The sequence below is a fragment of the Gavialis gangeticus genome, unplaced genomic scaffold (genome assembly GCF_001723915.1).
Source record: "Gavialis gangeticus isolate Ggan-Ray unplaced genomic scaffold, GavGan_comp1, whole genome shotgun sequence".
In the NCBI taxonomy this organism is placed as follows: domain Eukaryota; kingdom Metazoa; phylum Chordata; order Crocodylia; family Gavialidae; genus Gavialis; species Gavialis gangeticus.
Window position 1 is genome coordinate 10,927,421 of NW_017729034.1, and position 23,651 is coordinate 10,951,071.

The 23,651-nt window shown below is 46.1% G+C and overlaps 1 protein-coding gene across 2 annotated transcripts in view; it reads left to right on the plus strand.

The window, feature by feature from the left end:
- Nucleotides 1-13,779, plus strand: part of GTF2E1 (general transcription factor IIE subunit 1) — a 113,825-nt gene extending 100,046 nt beyond the window's left edge. For both annotated transcript variants that reach the window (XM_019526863.1, XM_019526862.1), the window contains 2 exons: nucleotides 5,193-5,431; nucleotides 11,473-13,779. In XM_019526863.1, coding sequence (XP_019382408.1) covers nucleotides 5,193-5,431; nucleotides 11,473-11,900 — 667 coding nt within the window. In that variant the 3' untranslated portion in view covers nucleotides 11,901-13,779. The remainder of the gene's footprint in view (nucleotides 1-5,192; nucleotides 5,432-11,472) is intronic.
- The last annotated feature ends 9,872 nt before the right edge of the window (nucleotides 13,780-23,651 follow it).

A 23,651-nucleotide genomic window follows, 5' to 3' on the forward strand; every position in this document is an offset into this window, starting at 1 on the left:
GGGGGGGAGAGGGGATCCTATTTTTCTTATACAAGCTAACCTTGAGGGAGAGCATTTCTCCCATACTTCATGCTAATAATTAATGGCCAAATGCTGTGCCTATCTATCCTCTCTCCCAGCCAAAGATTAACTAATCAACTAATTTAACTAATTTTCCCCATCTTACTGATAGAGAAAGGAAGGCCCACAGAGAAGTCACATAGCAAGGTCATATAGCAAGTCAGCATCACCACAGGGATACCTTTTGGGGGTTTCTTTATTTCAGAGTTTAATGGCCAGACTGTGCATTAGTCAAACTGCAGAAAATGGCTATAATACAGATGGGATAACCCCATCAAATGTGAGAGGCAGAGAAGAGTGGCCTTTTTCAGTCTCTTCCCATGGCTACATCATCCCTTCAAGCAGGAAATTAGCACAGCAAAGCCCTGGTGCAGCCCCATGAATAATGCTTAAATAGCAGCAGCACCCACTTACTTGGCTCTTAAATACTTAAAAATCATTGTAAATGATTAATTACTTTGTGCAGGGATTGACAAAATAAATAGGCAGCTCTTAAATGGTTGCTTGAACGCAACTTGGTTCAGCACGTAGCATAATTTAATTATTTAGTAACTCTTATTAATTTAAGGTAGCTAATTGTATAAAAGGGCTACCGTGAGATTTAAAAAACCCATAAAATAAAACAACCTTTGCCCTTCCTCCTCCTCCATTGATTCTCCAAACCTGGAGAATGTCTTTTGCAGTCTTGAGTTGCTAGAATCCTTACAAAATTGACATTTGATCAAACAAAAAATATTCAGAATTCCCTGCCTGTTCCCTTCACACAGGAGCAAAGAACTCCATGTATTTTCAGGAGAGCATTAGCAGTAGCTGTCAACACTGGAAATTGTCTAGCAGTCATGCATCTAGGAAGGCTGGGCAGATTATTACTCAGATTGTTCTAGGAAGCCTCCAATGACACATTTTGCTAAACTCTGCAAAACATGAATTTACCCCACACGAAGCTTATAATAAGAGCCTGTGTCCTAAACCAGTGCTGGTGGCTTTAAAAATAGGTTGGTTTTAATCTCCTCTCCCCCCTCTCTTTTCAATGTAACAGCACCTTATGTCACATTGGATTTCCTGATGGAATTACTTCTTGCAGTCGGGCTATCAAAGGCCATGAGTCTGTTTACCCCTCCATGTTAGAAAATGAGAGAAAGGTAAACATACTTCATCTCAGAGGCCAATACACAAGTGGTTTACCTACTTCCTCTGCATTTTTTTCAGATCCTACAAAAAGCTGAGATGCACACTTTGACTTAGGTTTAAATTGTTATAATTTCATGCATACTCTTCATTTTCTCTGGGCCATATCCTCGCCCTGCATAAGGAAGGTTTTTTTCATCTTAGGGTGTTTACAGACATGTTCTGGGAGGTGGGGGGAGGGAGGATGTGCTTTAATTGGCAAGCCATGCTAAAAAGTGCCCAATTGTCATATGTATCAGCATCTTGTGGCAGGGTCTTCACTTTCAAAGGCTCTGCCCCAGCCCCACATCATGCCGCATTCAATATGGAAACATCATCTCTCACCTCTGATCGGCTCATGTCACCAGACTGCATTGCCCAGCTCTTAAACTCTCAAACAAGGGCATTTGTGCCTTCTCCTGCTGCCCCTTCTGGCTGGGAGGAGTTCACCACAAATACTGGAAAACCACCTAAGCCGATTCCATCAGACTCCTCCCTCGGGCTCTCCTTTGCCACCCAGCTGACAAAAACCATAATAGCCTGCCTCTGTGCCATACTGACCACTTTGCCAGACTGGTTCTTAATACTGCCCCCTTGGTCTCTCTTTGTCTCCCCTGGTGTCTTCTCCTGTTGGCTCATGGCTTCTACTGCGAATGGGCTCTATACACGTGCAGGGAGGCTGCTTCGATGTGTTGTAATTACTGTGTTCCAGGAGACTCCAGCATCATGTGTATCACCGTCCCTGCACTGAAAAATGGCAGCAGCCCACTTTGAAATAAAACTCATTTGACAAACTTTAGTCAAAGCACCCCACCGCCATTTCTTAATGGAGGGTGCTGATGCACGTGATGCTGGATGCTGCTGGAGTGCAGTAATTTTCATGCTTCAGCAGACTTGATTCCTTGATTAATCAAGTCTGCTCCAGTGCACTGGATTCAGTGCGACAGAGCAGCCTCCCTTGTGTGTATGTGTCCTTAATCTTAATGATTAATGTGGAGGTTTTCCTGATACAACAGCAGAGCCAGGATAGCCAGCCCTGTACCATAGAGCTGCTTAAGTCCCAGCCATTCCGAGCTGCAGAGTGGTTCCTCAGATCTGTTGCAGTCAGGCAAAATTTAGCACATCCCTTCCTGAAGCTAGGGAACCAACTGACCCTGTAGTGCTGACAGGCTGCTGAAGGGTGCTGCTCTCTGCCTTGTGCTGCTACAAGTCCATAAGCTTGAATGTTGGGTTTTGGCAGTCTGATGTTTAATCTGCTCCTCCACAGCAGAGATGCTGCATAAGAATACTTCTTTCTTCCAGAAGCTGGTAATTTCCCAGTCCTGCAGTTTCAAGGGGCTGCACCTTGTAGCTGACAGCATCCCTGATGATGCTGTTGTATGAACAAGGAGGTCAGTGGAGCCAGGTTTACTTCTCTTGAGCTTAACAGTGACCAGACAGTAGATGCAAACCCTTTCTTTTATGCTTACCCTGGAGCATATTGAGGAGCTAAAATCACTTGCTCTATTCTCTGTAGATCAGTCACAGTGCAGTAGATGTGATCATGTGCTCCACAGTGGTGGGGTCTTTTATTTAAGAGTTAATGCTTCTTGAAATTGTTCTTGTTACCACTGGGCAAATATATCACAACTCTATAGCACTTAACAGGAAGAAAATAGGTTTTGAATTGATAGGTGGGAACCGTATAGAGAAGTGTGACACAGCCTTCCATGACAGCCGAACATGTAGATGTCATTACTGCAGCCCTGCAAAGGGAGACTTTTTTGCATTGTGTACTTTGTGGGGAAAGTGGATTACATAAAATTTTCAGGGTAGTGCTATAGTTACCAATATTTATTGTGTGGGAAGGAGAATGGTGCTTTTCACAGAACACATGCTTTTCTTTGAATCCTGAAAGGTATGAACATTTGAAATAAATAACACAGATTGAAAAAGGTCTCTGTGTGGTTCCATGGGTTACATAAGCAATGTACATGCATAAAAGTCTTTCTTTTGCCCAGAAATTCAAGTATGTTAGAAAGTTTTCCTGGTCAGGCTGCCCACAGAAGAAAAATAAACAGAAAATGTATGTTTGTGTACAAAAACACACAACAATATTGTGCATTGTGGCATTAGCAACTGGCTGTTGAAATGCTGTATGGTCCTTGATCCTGCAAGAGGTCTAAATACATAAGTCTTTTCTAGCTGAGGAAATGGAAAGGTGACAGACTTGTGTGCATTTTTCCAAATCAACATGTAAGTATCAAAATCCTGTTGAATTCAGCTGAGTGCTGGTTATGAAGAATCACTTGATGCACATCATTCCCCCATTACCACCAGATATCAGATCCTCCCTCTTTAGGAATGGTTATTGAGAAGATTGTGAAAGAAAAGTACTGTACTGCATTCCTTTGAGTCTTTGCCAGTTTTTGTATTAAGCCTGCCTGTGAAACAGAGGCACTGTTAGGATCCATGATTGATCATGTCCTGGACCAAAGGTGGGTGCCCATATGGAGATGCCTATCACTAGGTTTTGAAATAATTTGGAACAAGGTGTTTGAAATATCTGCAGGAGATCTGCTGAGGTCAAAAATATTAATTTTTCATTGAGTCTCCTCCTTTAGAGGTCTGTGTGTGGTGTTGGGTAGCTGTTTTTGTAGCTTAGGTATCCCTCAAGTGGAGGCCAACAGCATTTCCATTCTGTTGCTTTTCATAGTATCATAGGGAAGTCAGGCTGGAAGGGACCTCCAGAGGTCATCTAGTCCAACTCTGTACCTGAGGCAGGATCATCTCTATCCAAACCATCTGATGCAAAGCCATTGTCTTAGCAAAACCACAGTCAGCTCTGACACAAGACAGTGCCGTAACCTGCCACAAGTAAAACAGGGAGACACCGGCAGCCAGTGCCCTGCTGCTGTAAAAGTTGTGAATATACACTTGAGAGATTCCAGGACCCCTCTTGCATTTCCTGGTCCATACCTGTAGAAGACCAGGAGACTGTATAGTTGTATTGTGGACTTGTTTCCAGCACTGTACAGAGGGTATTCAGCTCTGTCTTTTAATCATCAATCCCTGGCACTGCAGTTTCTTGGACCAGACAGGCTTCTGCCTGAGTTGGACTTGGCTAAATTTCCATTCAGAATAGAAGCTGATGCTACATTCTGATCAGTAGCCCCTTATGAGTCCAGGCCTGGGCCTTTCCCAGTTCTTCCCAATAAACCCTCCACTCTGACTCTATTCCAGTGCCAGGACAGTAGACTTTGTTCCATTGTATCATCCTGTTCCTGACCTGCAGCTGTAATCTTCCCCTGCCCTGAGACCCATGTCAAGGGCCCTGGCCGTGGCCATCTAGTCTGGCTTTCTGTGTTCCAGGAAAATTAATAAGGTCCTTTTTGAGCCCCATGCATACTCCAGATCCTCAGATCTGAGCATCTGAGACCCCTGTCCTGTTAGCCTGCTTGGTTAGACCTCAGCACTGTGACTTATTGAGTACTGAACAGCCAATAAAGAATTTGCCAGCCAGCTAGCTGCTACTCAGGAGCCATGTTTGCATCATTATGACTTTTGTTTCAGAGCATTTCAATATGAAACTAGGATGACCCATAATTCTTACCTGTACTCTCTCACACACACCATGCTTAATGGCTTCCTTGCTTTCTAATATTTCTCCCAGAAATCACTTGTATGTAGTTGAGGGAATTATGTGCAGAGTTTCTGTTAGTCCTGGAAGGCTGCTTTGATGCCTGTGTTCCCAAATCCCATGCTGATCTTAAAAATTCTGGCATCACATTTAAGAAATGGGAGTTGAGATGCTCAAGACAGGTCATTAAAGATCATTAACTTTAATAGAAGGCATGTGCCTAAACCCCCAGACTCCCTTTGGCAATCTCCAGTGGGAATCCTCTGTTATACCTCTGGCTGGGAACGGGCTTACAGTGAATGGTGTTTGTTTCCTTTTCCCTTTTTTCCCTTTGTATTTTACACAGCAAGGAACGTGCTGCTGCTGCAGGGACAGCTGGCTTTGCAGGCGGACACCATCGAGAAGCATGGGCTACAAAAGGGCCGTCGTACGAGGACTTGTACACCCAGAATGTTGTCATCAGCATGGAGGACCAGGAGGACCTTAGTCGGCAGGCAAATGAAGGGAAGCCGGCCAGGGAGAGACCCATTTGGCTACGGGAGAGCACGGTGCAGGGGGCTTATGACCCCGATGAGCTCAAAGATGGTAAGGGAATGAAAATGGAAGAAAGGCTACCCAATTTCCAGGTGCAGAGAGCAATTGTGTCCCCCCAAATATCTGTGTTGTCATGCTCTTTCTGGGTGGGGTAAAGCAGTTGTAAGTGAGCAGGTGAACAGGCCGAGTGCCGAAGTCTGTCAGGAAAACCTGGCTGCCCATAGCTGTGAGGTTATGCTACTAAAATGTCAGTGACAGTGACAAATGTGTTATCTACTTAAGAACTGTTTGCTTCTGGGTGACAGAGACCCAGCTTCATCTGGAAAGCCACTGGGCACTGCCAAAGTGAGACATGAGTAGCACATGTGTTGAGCCCAAGCACACCAATGCTGCTGGCCAGGTCCTTTCTCTTCTTCTGCAGTCACTTGTTTTATCTGAGTTTTCAAGATATCCATTAGACATGGATGACAGTGCCACAGTAGAAAGGGCTCTGGTGAGTGTGTTAGGAGAATCAGGCACCAGATCATTGCTGCTTCCTCCTTTTGCTACTGTCAGCCATCACCGGTCTTGTGTGTTTATTTGTTCGCTTTTTATTCTTATTTGTATTGCTACAATAAAGTCCAGAGACCAAAGTCAAGACTTTGACACTACGGTGCTGGGCATCGTACAAACACAAAATAAGAGCCCTCTGCTCTGACAACTTTGCAGTCTAATTTAAGAAGAGACATAAAAACATAACATGGTCTACATGTGCTGTTACTTGAAGAAGACTGTTCCAATGAAATAGAAGATTCTCATCTGAGATGTGTGAGAATAAAACTGGTGATGTCTTAAGAAGACAAGATGGCAGAGTGGAACTAAGTGCTTGCTGTCAGGTCTTTCTTGTATTCCTTGGATTTCATTAACAAGGAAGCTGAAACCACTCCTTTCCTGCAGACTGTCTCACAGCAGGGGAAAAGAATGGAACTCCAAACAAGATGGAGAAGTAAAACAGGAAGAAGTCAAAATATTGCCCAGTCATTAGTTAATGGCATTGCATTTCTGCAGAGTCTTTACTATCACTGGACCCAAGCACAGCCTGTAGATAGAGCACTGTGGTGGTAGGGATAGTCTCTCTCCCTGTACTGTGTTGAAGAATTTAGTACTATTTACTCCCTTCCCAAACTCTTGCATAATGCGACTGTTAGATGTTTTTTGACATGTACATGCTTTTAAATCAGAACCTGAGGTCACATTGTGATGGGCTGGTATAAAATCCATGAATAGATGCATCTTGACCACCACTGAAATACAGCCTGTCTGGTGTTGGAATGCAGCACCTGTTTAATTAGCTTAATGGTATCACTGGCCACGTCTACATGAGATGCTGATTGCACGGTAGCTCATTACTACTGCGCAGTAGTGTCACATGGCATAAAGCATGATGCGATGCTGCTGAGCAGTTGTAACGAGCTACTGCACAGTCAGCGTGACCTAAAAGTCGTTCGGTGACACTACTGTGCAGTAATGTTCCCTGATTTACTACCAGATATCTCCCTCTATAGGAACGGTTGTTGAGAAGATTGTGCAAGAAAAGTCCTGGGTTCTAGGCCTGTATGAAGTGGCAAACATTCAATTTGGATTCGGATTCAGCCCATTTGGAGGGACAGGGATTCGGTTCAGAGATTCGAATCACTGTCCTGATTCGATTTGGCTGATTCAGATCCAAAGATTTGGTGCCAATTCAGAGATTCAGCCATGGACTAAACAGGCAGCAGTCCTTACCATGCTGGACACAGCTGTCTCCAGCTGGTAAGTCTGTTGTGGTGGGTTGAGGGCAGGGGTGTGTGTGGGAGGGAGATCAACGCCCCCACAGTGAGGGAGGGATTGGGGCTGGGGCAAACTCCCCTGCCAGGGTGTGGGGAGGAGCTCCCGCCAGTCCAGGAGGGCATGGGAGTGGGCTTGTACCCCCAGATCTGCGTCGGGCAGGCTGGGCTGGACTGTGCTATGGACAGGTGACAGAAGGCACTGGGAGCGGGGGCTATGCCCTCCCGCCAGTTGCCCAGCCTCCCCATGCCTCCTGGACAAGCTGTGGGTTTGCCCTGGCTGGGCAAGCAGCAGCAGGGCATAGGGGCAGGTGTGTGCACTCGGATCGGTGAGGGACCAGCAGCAGGGGCTATGGGGAATTTTAGGGAGGCTGCAGCCCCGCCATAGCCCCTGCTCCACTGCACTTTGTGTGTCAGGGCTGCAGTCTGGGCTGGGGCTAGCCACCCAGAGCACAGCCCTAGCTCCACCTGCCCTGCGGAGCACAACCTGGTGGTGGGCAGTTAGAGCTAGCCTCCTGGAGCGCAGCCCAGCCCAGCCTGCCCCATACAGATCCGGGGGCATACACCCACTCCCATGCCCTCCCAGACCGGTGGCGCATAGTGGTGGGAGCCCCTCTCCCTGAGTCCTGCGCCTCCCCACCCTGGCTAGGCAGCTTGTCCCAGCCCCAATCCCTCCCTCACTGTGGTGGTGTTGATCTGCCCTCCCTACGCCCTGTCCCTCCCCTCTCCCCCCACCACAACAGACTTACCAGCTGGAGGCAGCTGTGTCCAGCATGATGAGGACAGCTACTTGTGTAGTCCATGGCCAAATCTCTGAATTGGCGCCAAATCTTTTCCAAATCCATTTGGAGGCTTCCAGTTTGATTTGGACCTTTTAATTGGTCTCCTGATTTGATTTGGATTCAGAAATTCGGCCGCCAAATCAGGCTGAATCTCCTCCAGATCAAATCAGCTACCAAAGCTTCACACAGCCCTACTGGGTTCCTTTGTGCCTTGTCAGTTTTGTGTTAAGTCTGGCTGTGGAACAGAGGCTTAGGCATCTCGTGTAGATGTGGCCACTGAATAACTGGCTTGCATAAATGATGTCTCTTCATATCTAGAGAAGGCTGTAAGGGGAATTTGTGGAAACAGTATCTTTAATTTTTCCTATTGGAATTTGGCCAAGGTGTACCAGACTTAACACTGCTGTTCTGATGTGGGAGACGCTGGGACCTTTCCACAAGTGGTCAGGGCTTTGGTTTAGATCTCGTCCAAAAGGTCAATCTGTCCAGCTGTCTTGCACTTAACATTGTGCTTCAGTGCATGCAATGAAGAGCATCCACTGCTTCCTGCAGTCCCTGTATTTCTTTCATGAGAGGTACAAGGGTTGAGCCAGAACTCTGTTTAGACCAAGGTGTGCTGAAAGTCGGAAGTGCCGCAGATGCGCAGGTAGTGTTTCCATCTCATTATCTGATAGCACTGCTAAGATGCCCTCAGTTTTACTGTCTGGTATGTTACTATGCTCACCTCTTACAGACAGTAGGTATCACTGCCTGTTCTTCCTGATCTGCAGCTACGCCCCTGACTGCTGTTACCAGCAGTCTGGCACCATGGCGCCTTCACCCACCACACAACCCACACAGATCTCCATGGTTCTTTGGTGACAATGACATGCAGCAGAAAAAGGCAGGAAGGAAGAAATTTTGGACCTCATTGGCAGAAAACATTAGCTGGTACTGTCTAGCACAGAGAATTTTTACAAACTTACACCACTACTGTTTAGGAAACGAAGGGAGCTCACTTCTGAATGATACAAGCAGCAACATCACATTTCACAGTACCCTTCCAGGTTGTAAGCCATTCGGTAAAGCTGGGCTTCGAGAGCAGCCACACAGAAACCTCTGAGTAACCTCTGGAACTCCAGGAACAAGCAGCTGAACACAGAGCTGTAAACAAAATGCCCTCCTTCCAAGACTATGCCCTCTTTGCCAAGTCATGGAAGTGCTAACAACAATCCAGGCCCTTCCCATCTTCCCTGACTGGCAAACATGAGTACACAACACCTGAGTCGTCTACTGTAACAAAGCTGATCAACACCACACAAAGAACATAGAACACCAACTGGTAGCCTTCAGTGACAGTGACATCGCTCAAAAAGGTATGGCTGCAAAAAATATCTTCTTCCACTTCCAACTGCCTGGGAAACTCCCAGACTCTACTGAAATCCACACACACATTGTATGTATTTAGATCTTCAGCCTTGTTTGTTGTACGCCATCATACACTGCAGTAAGACCTTACACCATGTGTGTCTTCTAGTGTGCTGGTCTTTGCACTGGCTCCCTGCTAAATAGTTCCTTTCAGAAGTGGCTTGGATGCTCAAAACTCTCGACAGGACTGACCCTAGTTTCCTGAGGCTTGCATCTTCTCTCAGCAGACCTTTTTCTGACAGCACTATTCCACAAACAGAGAACGGTCAAATAAGGACTGAGATACAAGCGCAGAAGACAGGATTTTTGCTGAAGCTCAGATCTGAATTCAGTCCCACAAAAGAGAAGTGACCAAGACCTCATGTAGCTTAGTTTTTCCTCAATGATTTCCTTTCACAAATTTGCACTCCCTCCTCCTTACCACATACCAAAAAAACCAAAACAGATGACCCAATGGTAAGTGCTGTTTTCTCCTAAGAGGTTGGACAAAGCATAATTCATGATTTGGTTTTTAAGCAGTTTTGGAGGCTGTTGAGTGTTAGTGTGAGGCCTGAAGGTAGAACCTCAGTAGCTAGAATTCGTCTAAAGGTCATCGAGGGCTTGTCTGAGCAGGAGGGCAAGGGGCTTTAGTGTTTAATGGCAGAATCCAGTTGGCTCAGCTCAAGTGATCATTCATATTCAGAGTCTCTTGATGTAAGAGGATAAATTTGGTGGGGGGAATTTGTCCTAGTTTTTGTCCCTTCATTTCACATAAGATTCTTAAAAATCCTTTAAAAAAATAATTCTGGTTTTTTTTCCAGACCACCTGGGGGTTTACTTGTGTTGGGTGGACTCCAGCTCTCAACCAACATAGGAATCTGATAAGAGGTGGTTTTTTGGAGCTTTTCTGTAGCAAAGCCTTCATTTTAATGGAATGTTGTATTTGAGTCCTTGAACTGTAGACATCTTGCTTATCCAAACAGTGTCAAATCCTTTCAGCTACTGAACAGCAAAGCTTGCTTAGGTGAGATACAGGCCACACATCTCTCAGCTGGGGCACTGCAATCCTGCAATTCAAGTGAGGTACAGCTAGGAAGCAAGACATAAGCCCAACCATTACAGAGGATGTCAGCTTGGAAAATAGTGGTCCTTTGAATACAGTCTTTGCACACTCGGCAGCATACGCCTTAAAGGAGCTACCTAATTCCATGTGCCCTGGAGGATGGATGCCATTGAATAACACTGAGTTCCTGTGACAACTTTCCCTTAATGCATAGTAGTGCTGCTGCTTTTCATACTGACAAATATTGCCTCGTTATTTCCTAGTAACTCTGTCTGTCCACGTTCGTCTGGACTCTTCTGTCTGATAGTCGGATTGTGAGATCTGTGGGAGCTACTGTCATTTTTGTTTTCTGTTTTTGTAGCATGCAGCATGGACCAGTGCTTGGATGCACTATGGTTATTCATAGCAAATAACTAGTTATAAAAGGCCAAAAGAACCATGTTTGTGTGTATATACGTTTATATTTATTTGTTTTAACATTAAAACTGTCCTTACTTTTCTCTACCAGGTGATCCTAAAGTCTAGGGAGCCATAAATTTAGGCTGCCAGAATATTATAGTAATTGTAGTGCTCAGCCCTGAACCTCCCTTCTCTAAAAGAGAAGCCTCTGCCTGCCCTATTCTCCATTCCCCTTGTTCATGGGGTTCTATATGGTGTCTTGGGACTTGGGTATATCCCAGAATCCTTTGCATTTCCAGCCATTGCACTTCCTTTGTAGCACTGCTGTTACCAGTTCAAGGATGGGTTTGGAGAAGTGGTCTGGCAATTACCTGTTGAACGATGTGCAATAGCAACAGCATTTATGCATTGAGATCACGTTCCTCAGACTGACAACACTTCCATTGGATCTTGCTCTTGGGGCAGCTAGCGCTGGCGCTAAGCTATTGAGGCACATGGGCCTGGAATTTGGAAGCCAAGTTTCAGAGCCCATGAGTAACTTTCCATTGAGCTTTCCTGAAGCTCTGCCACCTGGGGACAGATGTCTGTCTGTCCCAGCCCCTCTGTTATTAGTGTGATAGCACTGAGAGCCAACCATTCTTTCCTGGTTTTTTGCAGGTGGTCGGGATCTGGACACATTCCAGGAGCGTGAGGATGGTCGAGCAGCTCTGGACGATAATGAGGAGGTGATGCGTGCCCTGCTCATCCATGAAAAGAAAACCCCCTCTGCTTCAGCCGCCGCAGTGGGAGGTGGTGCTGCCATCTCGAGTGCCAATGCCAGCGACTCTGAGAGCGAGACAAGCGAATCAGAAGAGGAGACCCCACCCCGCCAGCCTGTTGCCACAACAATGTATGGGCTAGAGGATGAAGAGGATGATGAGGAGTTTGAGGAGGTGACAGAGGAGCCCACGCTCATGGTGGCAGGACGTCCATACTCATACATTCAAGTGAGCCAGCGCCCCGAGCTGGTGGCCCAAATGACCCCAGAGGAGAAAGAGGTGTATATAGCCATGGGGCGGCGTGTGTTCGAGGACATGTTTGATTAACCTGTTTTCTGCCATGGCAGCTTTTAAAAAGACAGATTTTAATAAGAGACTCCATAGCGAAACAAAAGACCAAACTGCATCTCTCCCTCCCCTGCAGAGTTGCTCATGCAGGGGCTGGGGGGGCTTGGAACAGCTCATCTCAGGCATCTTGTCCACTGACGTGGGACTTAAAACTGTGTATGCCAAAAAGGGACAGGGCCATGGTGGGTGCGTGTGTGTGTATGTGAGAGAGAGAGAGAGAGAGTGTGTATGTTGAATGAGAAAGTTTGCAAAATAAAATTCCTCTTCAGGGCTACCCAGGCTAGTTGCTGCTCTGCCTCTGCCTCCTGGCTCAATAGCTACCTCCTCCCCCTGAGAGTGTTTGGCCTATTCTTTACAGCAAGCCGGAGGGCCGAGCCTAAAGAAATCTTGGTCCATGCTCTTGGAGGACTGGAGCGCTCTGTGTCCAGTGAGGCCTCTCTCCTTAACATTGTAAAGAGGAGAGAGTGAGTCATGACAAGACTGTGAATGCTGTGAGAGGCTCTAGATGCAGGGGTGTGTGAACAGGCAGTTAGTTGAACATGACTTGGCTTATGAAACTGGCATAGTGAGGTAGTGATCCCATTGCTGGTGACAGTCATGCACCGGTGGGTCTATTTCAGAACAGCTGTATGTCTCTTTGCTTCTATCCTGTGCCCTCCTAACAGGCCTCTAGCACAACTTTTTGCCTGGGTATGTAGCCATAACTTACTGTGACACAGCCATGCAGCTTGGGCCCAACCATGTATTTTGGCCAAGTTGTGTTTAAGATGGTTTCCCAACACAACCAGGAGCCCAGGAGCAGACAGCCCAAGATGCTGTAGTTGTGTCTGAGAGTGCAAATGGGAGACTTTGCAGATTCATGGGAAAAGAGTGGGAGGCGAAGGCTCTGGAAAGGAATTGACCCTTCTCTGGTGAAACTTACGTAAAGGTCTTGGGTTTCCAACCTCTTTGTTTTAAAGATCAGAGAATTTAGCCTTCTCTTTGGAAGGACCAGTCTGTCCGTGTTGCTCTCCCTTTTTCACCTGCCTCCATCCTCCCTAGACAGACACAACTTGCGCACACAGGGAGGCCACGGGGACCTCAGGGTAAACACCTTAAAAGTGACCTGATGTTCTGAGGTGCTTTCATAGCATTTCACCAGATGCCATTGGTTCTCAGCACTTCAAGGTCAGGCGTAACTTGAAGCGCCCAGTTGTGACTTGCTTGGCTCAGGCATGCATTTGCTCATTGTCAGTGTAACAAAACCCTTCCAAGGATCCAAGCACTGACTCGCCAAGAGAATTCCTTGAATATACTGTCACTGCTCTCTGCCCCAGTCCAAGCCCCAGCATTGCAGACTGAGCTCACAGCCAGACAGCACCAGGGAACCAGCATCACTAGGTTTATTTTCACCCAGATCTAAGGGGTTGAATAATAATTGTAAAAGGAATTATGCTGAGATGTGAATCCTGATGTTTAGCATGGCACTCACTAGTCAAATAAAAACCATTTTACCAGTGCCTCTCTAGCAATATCATATTTGTAATGTTTTATCTTTCAAGTGTTGCTTTTTTAATTGTTGTGTTTTTCTTATCCAGTGCTACTGTAAGACAGAGCGATGAAAGGAGTTTGTGATGCAGAGCTTAGAGGCTGTATCAAGTGCTGTTCGATTGACAGGGATGGTACAGCTTTGCTGAGAGCTTAAGCAGTAGAGCTGTTTTTTTACTGACTGCTTCATGTTTTGCGAGCCCTGTGACACCTTCTTTGTGGTTTTATTTTCGGCCTCTTGATATTTTACTCCCTTTAAAAATAGTGTTTTTAAATTTGCTTCTGTCTAGGCCTTTTAAAAAAGGAACTAATAAAATGATGGATCTCTTCACAGTCGTCTCCTCTTTGCTCTATTGGTCACTCGATTGGAATTGTTGGGGCTGTTAGTTTGCGCTGTGTTTTCTGATCTGTTTATTTAAAAGAAGATGACTAATTTAAGATCAGGCTAAGTTGTACTCTTCGAAAGGCTTCCAGCTTCTTCCAAACCATAGCCTTGCATCAGTCTCTCATTAGCAGCTCTTCCTCAGATGTCTCCCAGAATCCTTTGCCCCCATTTCTGTAGCATTTCATTAGTCTGAAGCCATGGCTGGTTTCTTTTATCAGGCAGTCTGTGGTCAACACTCCTATTTTTTTTCCTTCTTCACTGAGGAAGGTGCATACTGGTGAAATAGTGGCTCTCTTACAGTTTTCTCACTGCCAGTTTAAATAGCTATATTACATAGAATATGAAGTAAGACATGGATATCAAACTGAAGTGATGTCAAGTCGTACCAAATAGCTGAGAGAATGGAGCTATACAGATTTCAGCAGGATAGAATACAAGGCTGATATTGAATATAAGCAATTGTATGTGGTGGGAACCACTGCTAGAAACTGCAGATCTGGCCTTGAAAGGACTGAAGTTCTTATGCCCGTAACTCATGGAAGAAGCTTCCATTAAGCTTTCAGTGTTCGCAGATAAAGGGCCCGTGATGGTTACCGCTTTAGTGAAGGAACCGTGTGCTCCATTATGACATCAATCAAAAAGCATGCAGCAGTCCATAAAAACAGGTTATGCTTAGTGTGTGTCACTACAGCTAATGATGTAAGGAAATAAAGATTTTTTTTTTGATCTACAATTTCTTGGCTTTCAGCAAGATATCCCAAACATAGTAGCAACAGACTGACAGTAGGGAATTAGTCTGGTGGCTTAGGGGGTGCTCCTGACATTTCTGGCCCACCAGTGGAGAGGCCGTGCTGCTAGAAAGCTGGAAACAGGATGTGTGAGCAGGGGATCCAGTATACAGACCTTTCTTCTTTCTTCTAGCAGCAGCTGCATCCCAGCTAGCTGAGGACTGCTGTGCAATAACACTGAGCAGTTATTGCCCTGTTGTGGGAAATGTTCTAATGAATTGGAGGATAGAGTTGATGGCATTTTTTTAAAACGTACTACTTGTAGGAAGGTTATACATTCACGCCATTGCTGAGAGTGACATGCCAACCAGTAGTAGCTGGGAGACCTATAAGTCAGATCTTTTCAACTTCTGAGCAGCTGAGGGACCCTGCCTCTACCCCAACCTGATCCTCCTTCCCCAACAGCAGCAGGAGTGGTGGGAAGAGCAGCAGCTGAATGGGAGACCACAGACTGCCAGTTAGACAGCCCTGCTATAAACAAAATGAGGACAAGGACAGGATTTAAACCCCCCAAACTTGCCTCTATCAATTGGACTTGCTCATTTAATCACAATCCACTGCATTCTGTCACTTGTCACCTACTTACATGTCCACCCTGCACAAATGCCCCTTGAAAATCTACTGCACCCAAACTGAGTCTCCCCTTCCTGACATGCTTTAGTCTCTGATGAATTCCTGGCCATAGTGAACCTCGAGAAGAAGAGGGAAATAAATCTGTTTTCTTAGGTACTTATGCAGCCAGTCATTAGAGTACCAAAGCTTTGGATATCTGTCTGTTAGTTGAGCTGCCTGTATCATTTTTGTTCTAATGTACAGAATATCATAAGACCAGTAAAAAACACCAATCCCAGCTGTCACGCTCTGGGAAAGCGACATTTCCATCACAGATAAGTGCTGCCTTCCCAGCTTAAAATTAACTTGCCTCCCTCAGACAGGCTAATCGCAGGCCTAAGCAAAGCAACCACGCTGGCTTTCTATTCAGAGAGGTGGTATCATCACTTGGGAATGGAGGAGTGTTTGGATTTATTTCACAAGACATCCCAAGCAGCAGCTACGTGGACTGGAATCGGTGCCTGTCCTTCTATCTTATATTTCCCTGTGCTGCTGTTTTCTTCAAGCAGGTTCTACTGTAGCAGATTGCTGCTTGGCTAGAGCCAGGAAAGTTGGAGATCCCCTGGAGGAAAGGCGGAAGAATAGAATTACCCCCTCCCTGAAAGATGTAAGAACCTCAACTCCATGATGCCTGGAGGCGCAGGGCTTGCTGCTGAGATGTTTGACAGGGCCTGGTGCGGGGAAAGCAAAAGGCTAAGCTCTTGCTTCTCTCCCCTGCTGACCCCCTGTAGGGAGGGGGAAGTCGTAGGGAACAGATGAAGCATAAAGCAGGCTGCTTTTATCAATGAAATGGAAAGTTTACAGCATGGGTAGGAGGGGGTAAGCTGGACCACCCACGCTTCAGCTGGGAGGTAATGCACTTGGATTTTCTTTCCTTAAAATGCTCCATTAAGCAGGCCACCGAAGCAGGATGGGTGCCAGAGCTGTTGACTGCCATGGGCTGGCATCCCGATCTTTTGCAACCTACCTGGGTAGAACTGTGGTGTTGTGATGGAGATAATCCCTAAAACTGAGGGGAGTGCCTCACTGCTCTACAGTCTCCTGAAGACCCATATTTTTAGACCCAGTATAATCACGGGGCAGGCTTGATGGCATGAATGTAGTCATTAACTGCCAACACTGTGAGCATCTCAGCCCGGGCACGGAAAGGAGCAGCAGAATTCCAGTGTCCTCCACTCCCACCCCCTGTCTAGAGTTATAATCTAGCTGTGAAAAAAGAGGAAAACAATGTGGCCTGAGGATGTGCTGGGAGGCGTGAGGCAAAAAGCGAGGGGGGAACACCTTGGAGTTGCTACCTATGCTGCAAGGAAGACTTGTATCCACTCCTCTCCCTTCAGCCCTGTGGATGAAGGTGAAGAGCAGCCCCTGCCTGCTGAGCTCATTTTCTGGAATGGGAGGGTAGTCAATAATTATAATGGCCAAGCAGTTCATCAGTAAAAACAGTCTGCCAACTGAGTATAATTTTCTTTAGGAGTCCCCTGGAAACTGATGGTTTTCATCACCCACCCCCCGTGGAAGAAACATCAAGGCAAGGCCCTGGCTTCAGTGGGACAGAACCCACAGGCCTAAAACTGCCTGGCTGAAGTGTGACCCCCGATACTGGTGGAAAGGCCACCTCACCACCCTCCTACTCCATTGCCACATCAGTCAGTGTGTCAGCCACTTGTTCCAAACATCTCCAACACCGTGACCTTGTATTTCAGGTTGGCTCAGGTTTTTCCTTTTCAGAACCATAGAATCATAGAAGATGAAGGTTGGAAGGGAATTCAGGAGGTCATCTCATCCAACCCCCTACTCAAAGCAGGACCAGCCCCAATTAGATCAACCCAGCCAAGACTTTATCTAGCCAGGTCTTAAACGCCTCCAAGGATGGAGCTTCCACCACCTTTCTGGGTAACCTGTTCCAGTGCTTTACTGCCCTCCTAGTGAGAAATTTTTTCCTGATATCTAACCTAAACTTACCTTGCAACTTGAGACCATAGCTCCTTGTTCTGCCCATGATCCAGGGCTCACTTGCCCTATGGCTTCCAGGCTCCCACTGCTGCCCCTAGACTCCTACCACCATCCCTTGGCCCTGCCACCAATGCCAGATCCACCACAGCTGCCGCTGTCCCTGCAGATTGGGCCTGGGAGATGCTGCATGGTTCAGGTCTGGCCTGGGGTAAGTTTGACATCCCTGGTATAGAGGAGTCTTGGCTTTTTCCTGTTTGGACGCTTCAATGAACATAGCCACCGGAAGGCCGATAAATTAACTGTTTATCAGAGTTAATTTGAAAGACAGAGACAGAGCTTCATGTGAAAAAAATAACAATATTTACAAAAAGCAGTTTTGGGGAACTCCTAGGCTGTAAAAATGACCTGAGGACAGCAGGCAGCATGATTCTGCAGGTCCGCACTGTTGTGATGGCAGCACACCCAGAGTCATCGTGTAACTGCAACAGGGGTTTTCTTTTCTAAATACATTTCTGAATATAATTTCCAACCTTTTGAATAGTCTGAGCCTAATGAATCAGCCAGGGATGGCATAGAAGAGGCAGATCCAGCCGCATACTAACTGCTTCAGCTCCACTGCAGTGCGTTACAGACACTGCACTCTACCTCAGCTACACGCAGTGCCTGGAATACACAAGTCCTGGCACAAGCTGGACAAATCAGCAGGAAGAAACCTTGGGCTGATTTCTCACAGAAGCAGGCAGAGTGGATTCATCTTTCAGATGAAAGCTGGTCAAACACCGTTCTATACGTGCTACCTCCATACGGGGGGAAAGCCACATCACACAAGCAGGAAAGGAGAGTGTCACATGCAATCGTGTAAGGGTGCCTTTGCTGCTCTTGTTTGTTTTTCACCTGGAATCCACCATCCTCAGCTTCTCACATCCCAACCAGTTGCTGTAGAAATAAGGATGAGAACGAGGGTAATTATACTGTGAGCTAAAATTGTGAGCGGGGCTGGGAAGTCCGGTTCAGATAAACCCGCCTCCTTCTCAAACTTTAGTGTTTCTAGCCATCTGACAATCCAAATCCGTTCCTTGCAACTTCAGATTTGCCCAATACTGCAAAACACTCAGGTGTTTTATTTTGGTTCTCCAATACCCTCTTGATGTAAAATGCAAAACTGGAGAGTAAGGGCAGTGGAAAGGCATTTTCAAATGCCAGGTGGGTTACTGAATCTTTCACTTCCAGGTTGCTGAATGACATGCACCCTGGGTCCAGAGCCAATGTGTGGGAATGCTAAAGCTGGTAAAAAACACAGACATCGGTCTCTAGTTGAATAATTTTAATTGAGTGGTTTGTTGAATTTTCACCATTATATGTACTACATTAGCAGCCAGGATCATTGTTTACACGTCAGGACTCCATAGATAAAACCTCTTAAGTCTTTACTTCAGCTACATCCCTGCACAGTGAAGTGAGGCTTTGCCTTGGGATTGGGGAGCCATAGTGGCTGGCAGCTTTATGACAGAATGGCAGTGGGACTAGGACTCCCTTAGACTGCCTTCCCTTACCACTTGTAGAATTTGAAACCAGTGCTCCAGATGGAGAAAGCCAATGAGTACAAAATCCCAAGGAGCTACAAAGTACTGCTAGCCTGGGCTGCTCTTGCTAACCTAAGATGATTTCCCAGCCCCACTAATACATCGATTCATAGATGCTAGGGTCGGAAGGGGCCTCAGCAGATCACTGAGTCCTTGCCTGGGCAGGAAAGAGCGCTGGGGTCAGATGATGAAGCAATGAAGCCACACTGGGTGGGTTGCTCCCATGAGCCTGTTTACACATTTCTTGCACCGGAAAAATCTGGTAGATTTGGGGGGGAATCTTTATATTTCATCCCTCTGAAATATTTTGGTTGCTGAATCTCTCACAATCTGTTTCCTTGCTACTAACAAGATGAGGTTTTTTTCAGATGCAAATGTGTCGGTGAAATTCTTTTTGAGAAGTGGAGCTGTTCTCCCTTCTCTGTCACCTCATTATATTTACTTTGCGCTACCAATGCCTCCTTATAGGAAGATCTGCTCTAAACATCTGTCGCTGCTGTTAGTAGTGATTCTAAACCAGAGAGAGCTGGGACAAAAGAAAATGTATCCCATTTGTAACTGACCCCTGTCCAGAGACGTTTCAGCATCACAGGCTCTCCCCAACCATGCGCTGATGAAAACCACTCTGGAAGCTGATTAAACACATGCAAGAGGTCCTCCGGAAGAAGAGAAACATAAAGATGTTTGTGGGCAAGAGCCCACAAACTGCCTAGCCTGATAGGCTACCCTGGCTCTGACAGAGACTTTTACTTCTGAGGAAGAGTGATATTCTGACATTGTACAAAATTGGAGTGCCCTGGTCTCTCTTGTTCTTTATACGTGGCACATTGTAGGGCAGGGGTGGGCAAAATGCGGCCCGCGGGCTGGATGCGACCTGCCAGGCCATTCTATCTGGCCTACAAGGCACCTAAAGAATTTAGAAAATTAGTATTTATCTGCCCTGGGCTGCCTGTCATGTGGCCCTCGATGGCTTGCCAAAACTCACTAAGCAGCCCTCCGCCCAAAATAATAGCCCACCCCTGTTGTAGGGCATGCATATTTGTTTTGCCTCATTATGGCTGGGATGTCTGAGAGGGACTGGAGCAGACTTTTTTTGGGCAAATGGTTACCTGTGAATGGAAGAGTGGGCTTCATGACCCAGGAAGCCCCTTCAGGCCCTCTGTTCCTATGTTATTATAACACAGGGGACTAACAAATCCCCAGTTAGTCCCAATACAGTCACTGTAGATCCCTGTTTTAATGGACTCCCCCTTTTTTATCTTGGTGCAATAACATCTTGCAGGAACGAGTCCCAAAGCTTAGTCAATGTTGCATTAAAAAGTGCATCTTTGATGTGCTGGAAGATTGAGTGGAACTGAGCACTCACTTGTGTTGCTGTAATGGAAACAGGTAAACAACGCCACTTGCCTGGGCTTCGTAATTCTCCTCACACTTAGCTCACTTTAGGGTTGATTCATGATATGAATGTTAATGGCAATTTAGACACAAGCAAGTGCCAAAAGCAGATATGATCCACTAAAAGTTTTGTTGCCTAGATGGTCACTCCACTGCAATTATTCCAGTGTGCATGCCATATTTCACAAATATAAGATGATCCTGATTATAAGACAACCCCTGATAATTAGATGCCCTATATGGAAAATTTATAACGTTTTTATAATTTTCCAGGTATAGGATGTAATTATTGGAGGTTTGTCTTCAATTAGTTCCCCTCCCACTGGTCACACAGTAGAGAAAATAATCCTGGGGTCAAGTAGCCCCTTTACCCCCTGCCCCACCATCTTCTTTCTCTTGCAGTCCCTTCCCCACTCCTTACTGTCAGACCCTGTATTCCCTGAGCACATGTAAGTGAGGAACAAATTACCCCAGCCTCCCCTACCCCACCTGGGGTAATTTCCCACGCACCAAAGCACACATGGCACAGGAGTTCTCCGGAGACAACTAACGGCAGCACAAGGTGCATCACTGCTACTTGTCCCTGGGAAACCAAATGCCCACACATGTCTGGATGTGGCCATAGGGGGGCAGGGCCACACTAGTCATATATGACAGGTTGAGAGAGGGGGTGACAGAGGGACTCTGACTGAACTGTTTGGGGCCCATCACCATTTGGTGATGTTTGCCAGACATTTAAGGCTTATGAAGAAACAGGAATCATTAGAAATGGGAAAAAAAAGGTGCAGCTTAGCTGTGGGAGTGAAGAGGAAGTCAAAATGTATGCAATATTGTGGCTCACAATGACTTGAAAAGAGTTGGTATTGAGGGGGACTGCATGCAATAGGCACTCATATAAAGTTCACTCAAGTGGGCTCTGTTGACCTATTTTTGCAGCCTTTTACCTAAGATCAAGTATTATTGGCACTAAGAAAAAGGTGTTAGGGCTGGTTCTGGCCCTCCTGGTGTTGGCCTAGTATTACAGTATCTCTAATCCTGGTGCTGGTTCCTTGTGGAGGGAATACCTGCCTGGTTTGTTTTTTTAAGACCCACAAAAAATGGTTTCCATCAGCCTGCTTGCCCAATAGGGGTCATTTGTCTTATAGTCATGTTCAGTGTTGGCTGCATTTGATCAGCTTCAGAGTTGGTTTTCATTTTATTAAAAGCATGTGTTGCTTTTACCAGCAGTTCAAAGATAGACAATACATTTAATGCAGTTTCCTTGCATGCAAAGGTAAGATGAGAGGCTTTTTTTCCCCTATGCTGATTATGGAGAGGGGGGAAAAATCCCAGCTTGTATTTGAGTAAGTATAGTAATAAAATAACTTATTTTCATAAGGCTTATGCATGATGAATTGGGAAATGTATTGTAATTTGAGACAGGTGGCATCCCAACCTCCTTCAAATTTTCAGTCCTTTAACTCAGGAGTGTCAAAGACATGACCCATGGGCCAGATCTAGCTGCAGAGCCCCATTATTAGGCCCCCGTGCTGCCCTTCAGTTTAAGTTGATCTGCACATTGGACAAACCCAAGGGGCAGAGCCCAAGATGTGTCCAGCATGTGGCACGCATTCTAGCCTCTCTGGGATCCATACCACATGCCCAGCTAGCTGGTCCAGGACACTTGCCACACAAGATGCAGTCCAGACCAACGGGCAGCGGGCACCGCCTGTGGCATGGATCTTGGAATGGGCATTGCATGTAGTGTGGCATGCACTCCGGCCAGTCTGGGATCTGTGCTCCATGCAGTGCATGCCCTGGTTGGATTGCCTTTAATGTGGTACCTGTTCTGGATACTTTGCGATCTGTGCCACATGCCCCAGCTGGTCTGGCCACTCCACTTCCAAACGTGGGTCCCAGAGTGGCTAGAATAGGTGCTGCATGTGGTGGATCTGGCATACAGGGTGGGGGATGGAGGGGTTCATGGGCCTGATCTAACCACTGGACTGGCCTCCCACCACTCATTCACAGGGCCAGATGAGTTTGATACCCCTGCTTTCATCTTCTTGGCCCTGGAATCTTTACTGCTCCAGAAAAATAGGCTTTGCCATGAAACAAGACCCTCTGACTTCTCATGGTACTAATGAGCTCCTTGCGGAAATTGCTTATTTGCATGGTAATGAAGTGTGCTCCAGGAAAGGTGTTACCTAACTTATTAGAACCACAGAAACAAATTAAATGAATAATATGCATGAACGTTTATTTGTTCAGCAAAGCAATAAGAGAGATAGCACCTGAAAGAATAGCAGCCTGTTTGAAAATGTCTAGATCAATTTACGTTTGCAATGGATATAAAACCTCTCTGGGATGAGGTGAGTAAATTATTAAGGGAGAATTGGCCTAATCAGAAGACCATGCTGGGAAGGAAGGAATTCTAATTTTCCACATTCCCTAGCCCTTTTTTGGGATGAAAGTTTAACACAACAGCATCTGTCAGTACTCTGCACAACACCTGTAAGATAAATAGGTAATTGCAAATTAGCAACCGCTAGAGTCTCTCAAAAGAAAGGACATGCCTACTCAACACAATGTCATGGTTGATGGCATCAAAGATGGTTGATGGATCCAAATATTCTGTTGATGTTCCTTCATCCATTAAAAGAGGTCATCATCCAGTGAGGCTCATGCAGTTGGTGCCAGATCCCTGATATATGCAGTACAAAGCTGTCACGGTTCTTTTGCTGTGCTTTCCCTTCCCTTCAGCATTCTACATCTACGATCTGAAGGGCAGCCACCATATTGTGATGCAGAATTGAGACAGCATGTTGTAAAGGAGAAAAACACCATGTGGTCTCCTGGAGACTTGACCTTTGTTCTTTCTTGGTTTTGTCCGTGGTTATTTTTTTTTCCTTAACTGAAAATCAAAAAATCAAAAATAAGTTTGGGTTTTGGTTGCAGAAAAAAAATAACCCAGGACTGCAGGGTGCTATAAAGAGACTGAAGAAAGCTAATGGCTTTAGTTTGCTTTGCTGTAAGCTTCTCAAAATCTTTTTTTCATACAGCTTGGAGAGAAGGGTCATGACAAATAAGATGGTCTGCCCCCAGAACCAAGTGCTTGAGCAAGGGCCTAAAAGCTGTTTGTTGGACAGGAATTAGCAGCTTGTCCCCACTATGGCAAGACTCTAATGTTTTCAGACAACAGAGCATGTTATAATTCTCCCCTTGGACTTGATTTTACTGGATTGCTGACATCCTTTTAAGATTTCTAGACTACATGAAAGCATAGGCTGGATGCTCTGCAGGCGTCTCATGGCTGCCCAGTGCAGAGTGAAGGACCTACCACTGCTACCAGCTGTAAGAGTTCTCTTTTCGCTTAAGACAAGCCTGTCCAAATTCTAAGCAGCTGGGGGCTATGTATTGTTCACGCTACACCAGCGAAGGCCACACTAGTGATCCCTGGGCCTCCAGACTGCATCACACATGCAGGCAACCACATTTGCCCATCACC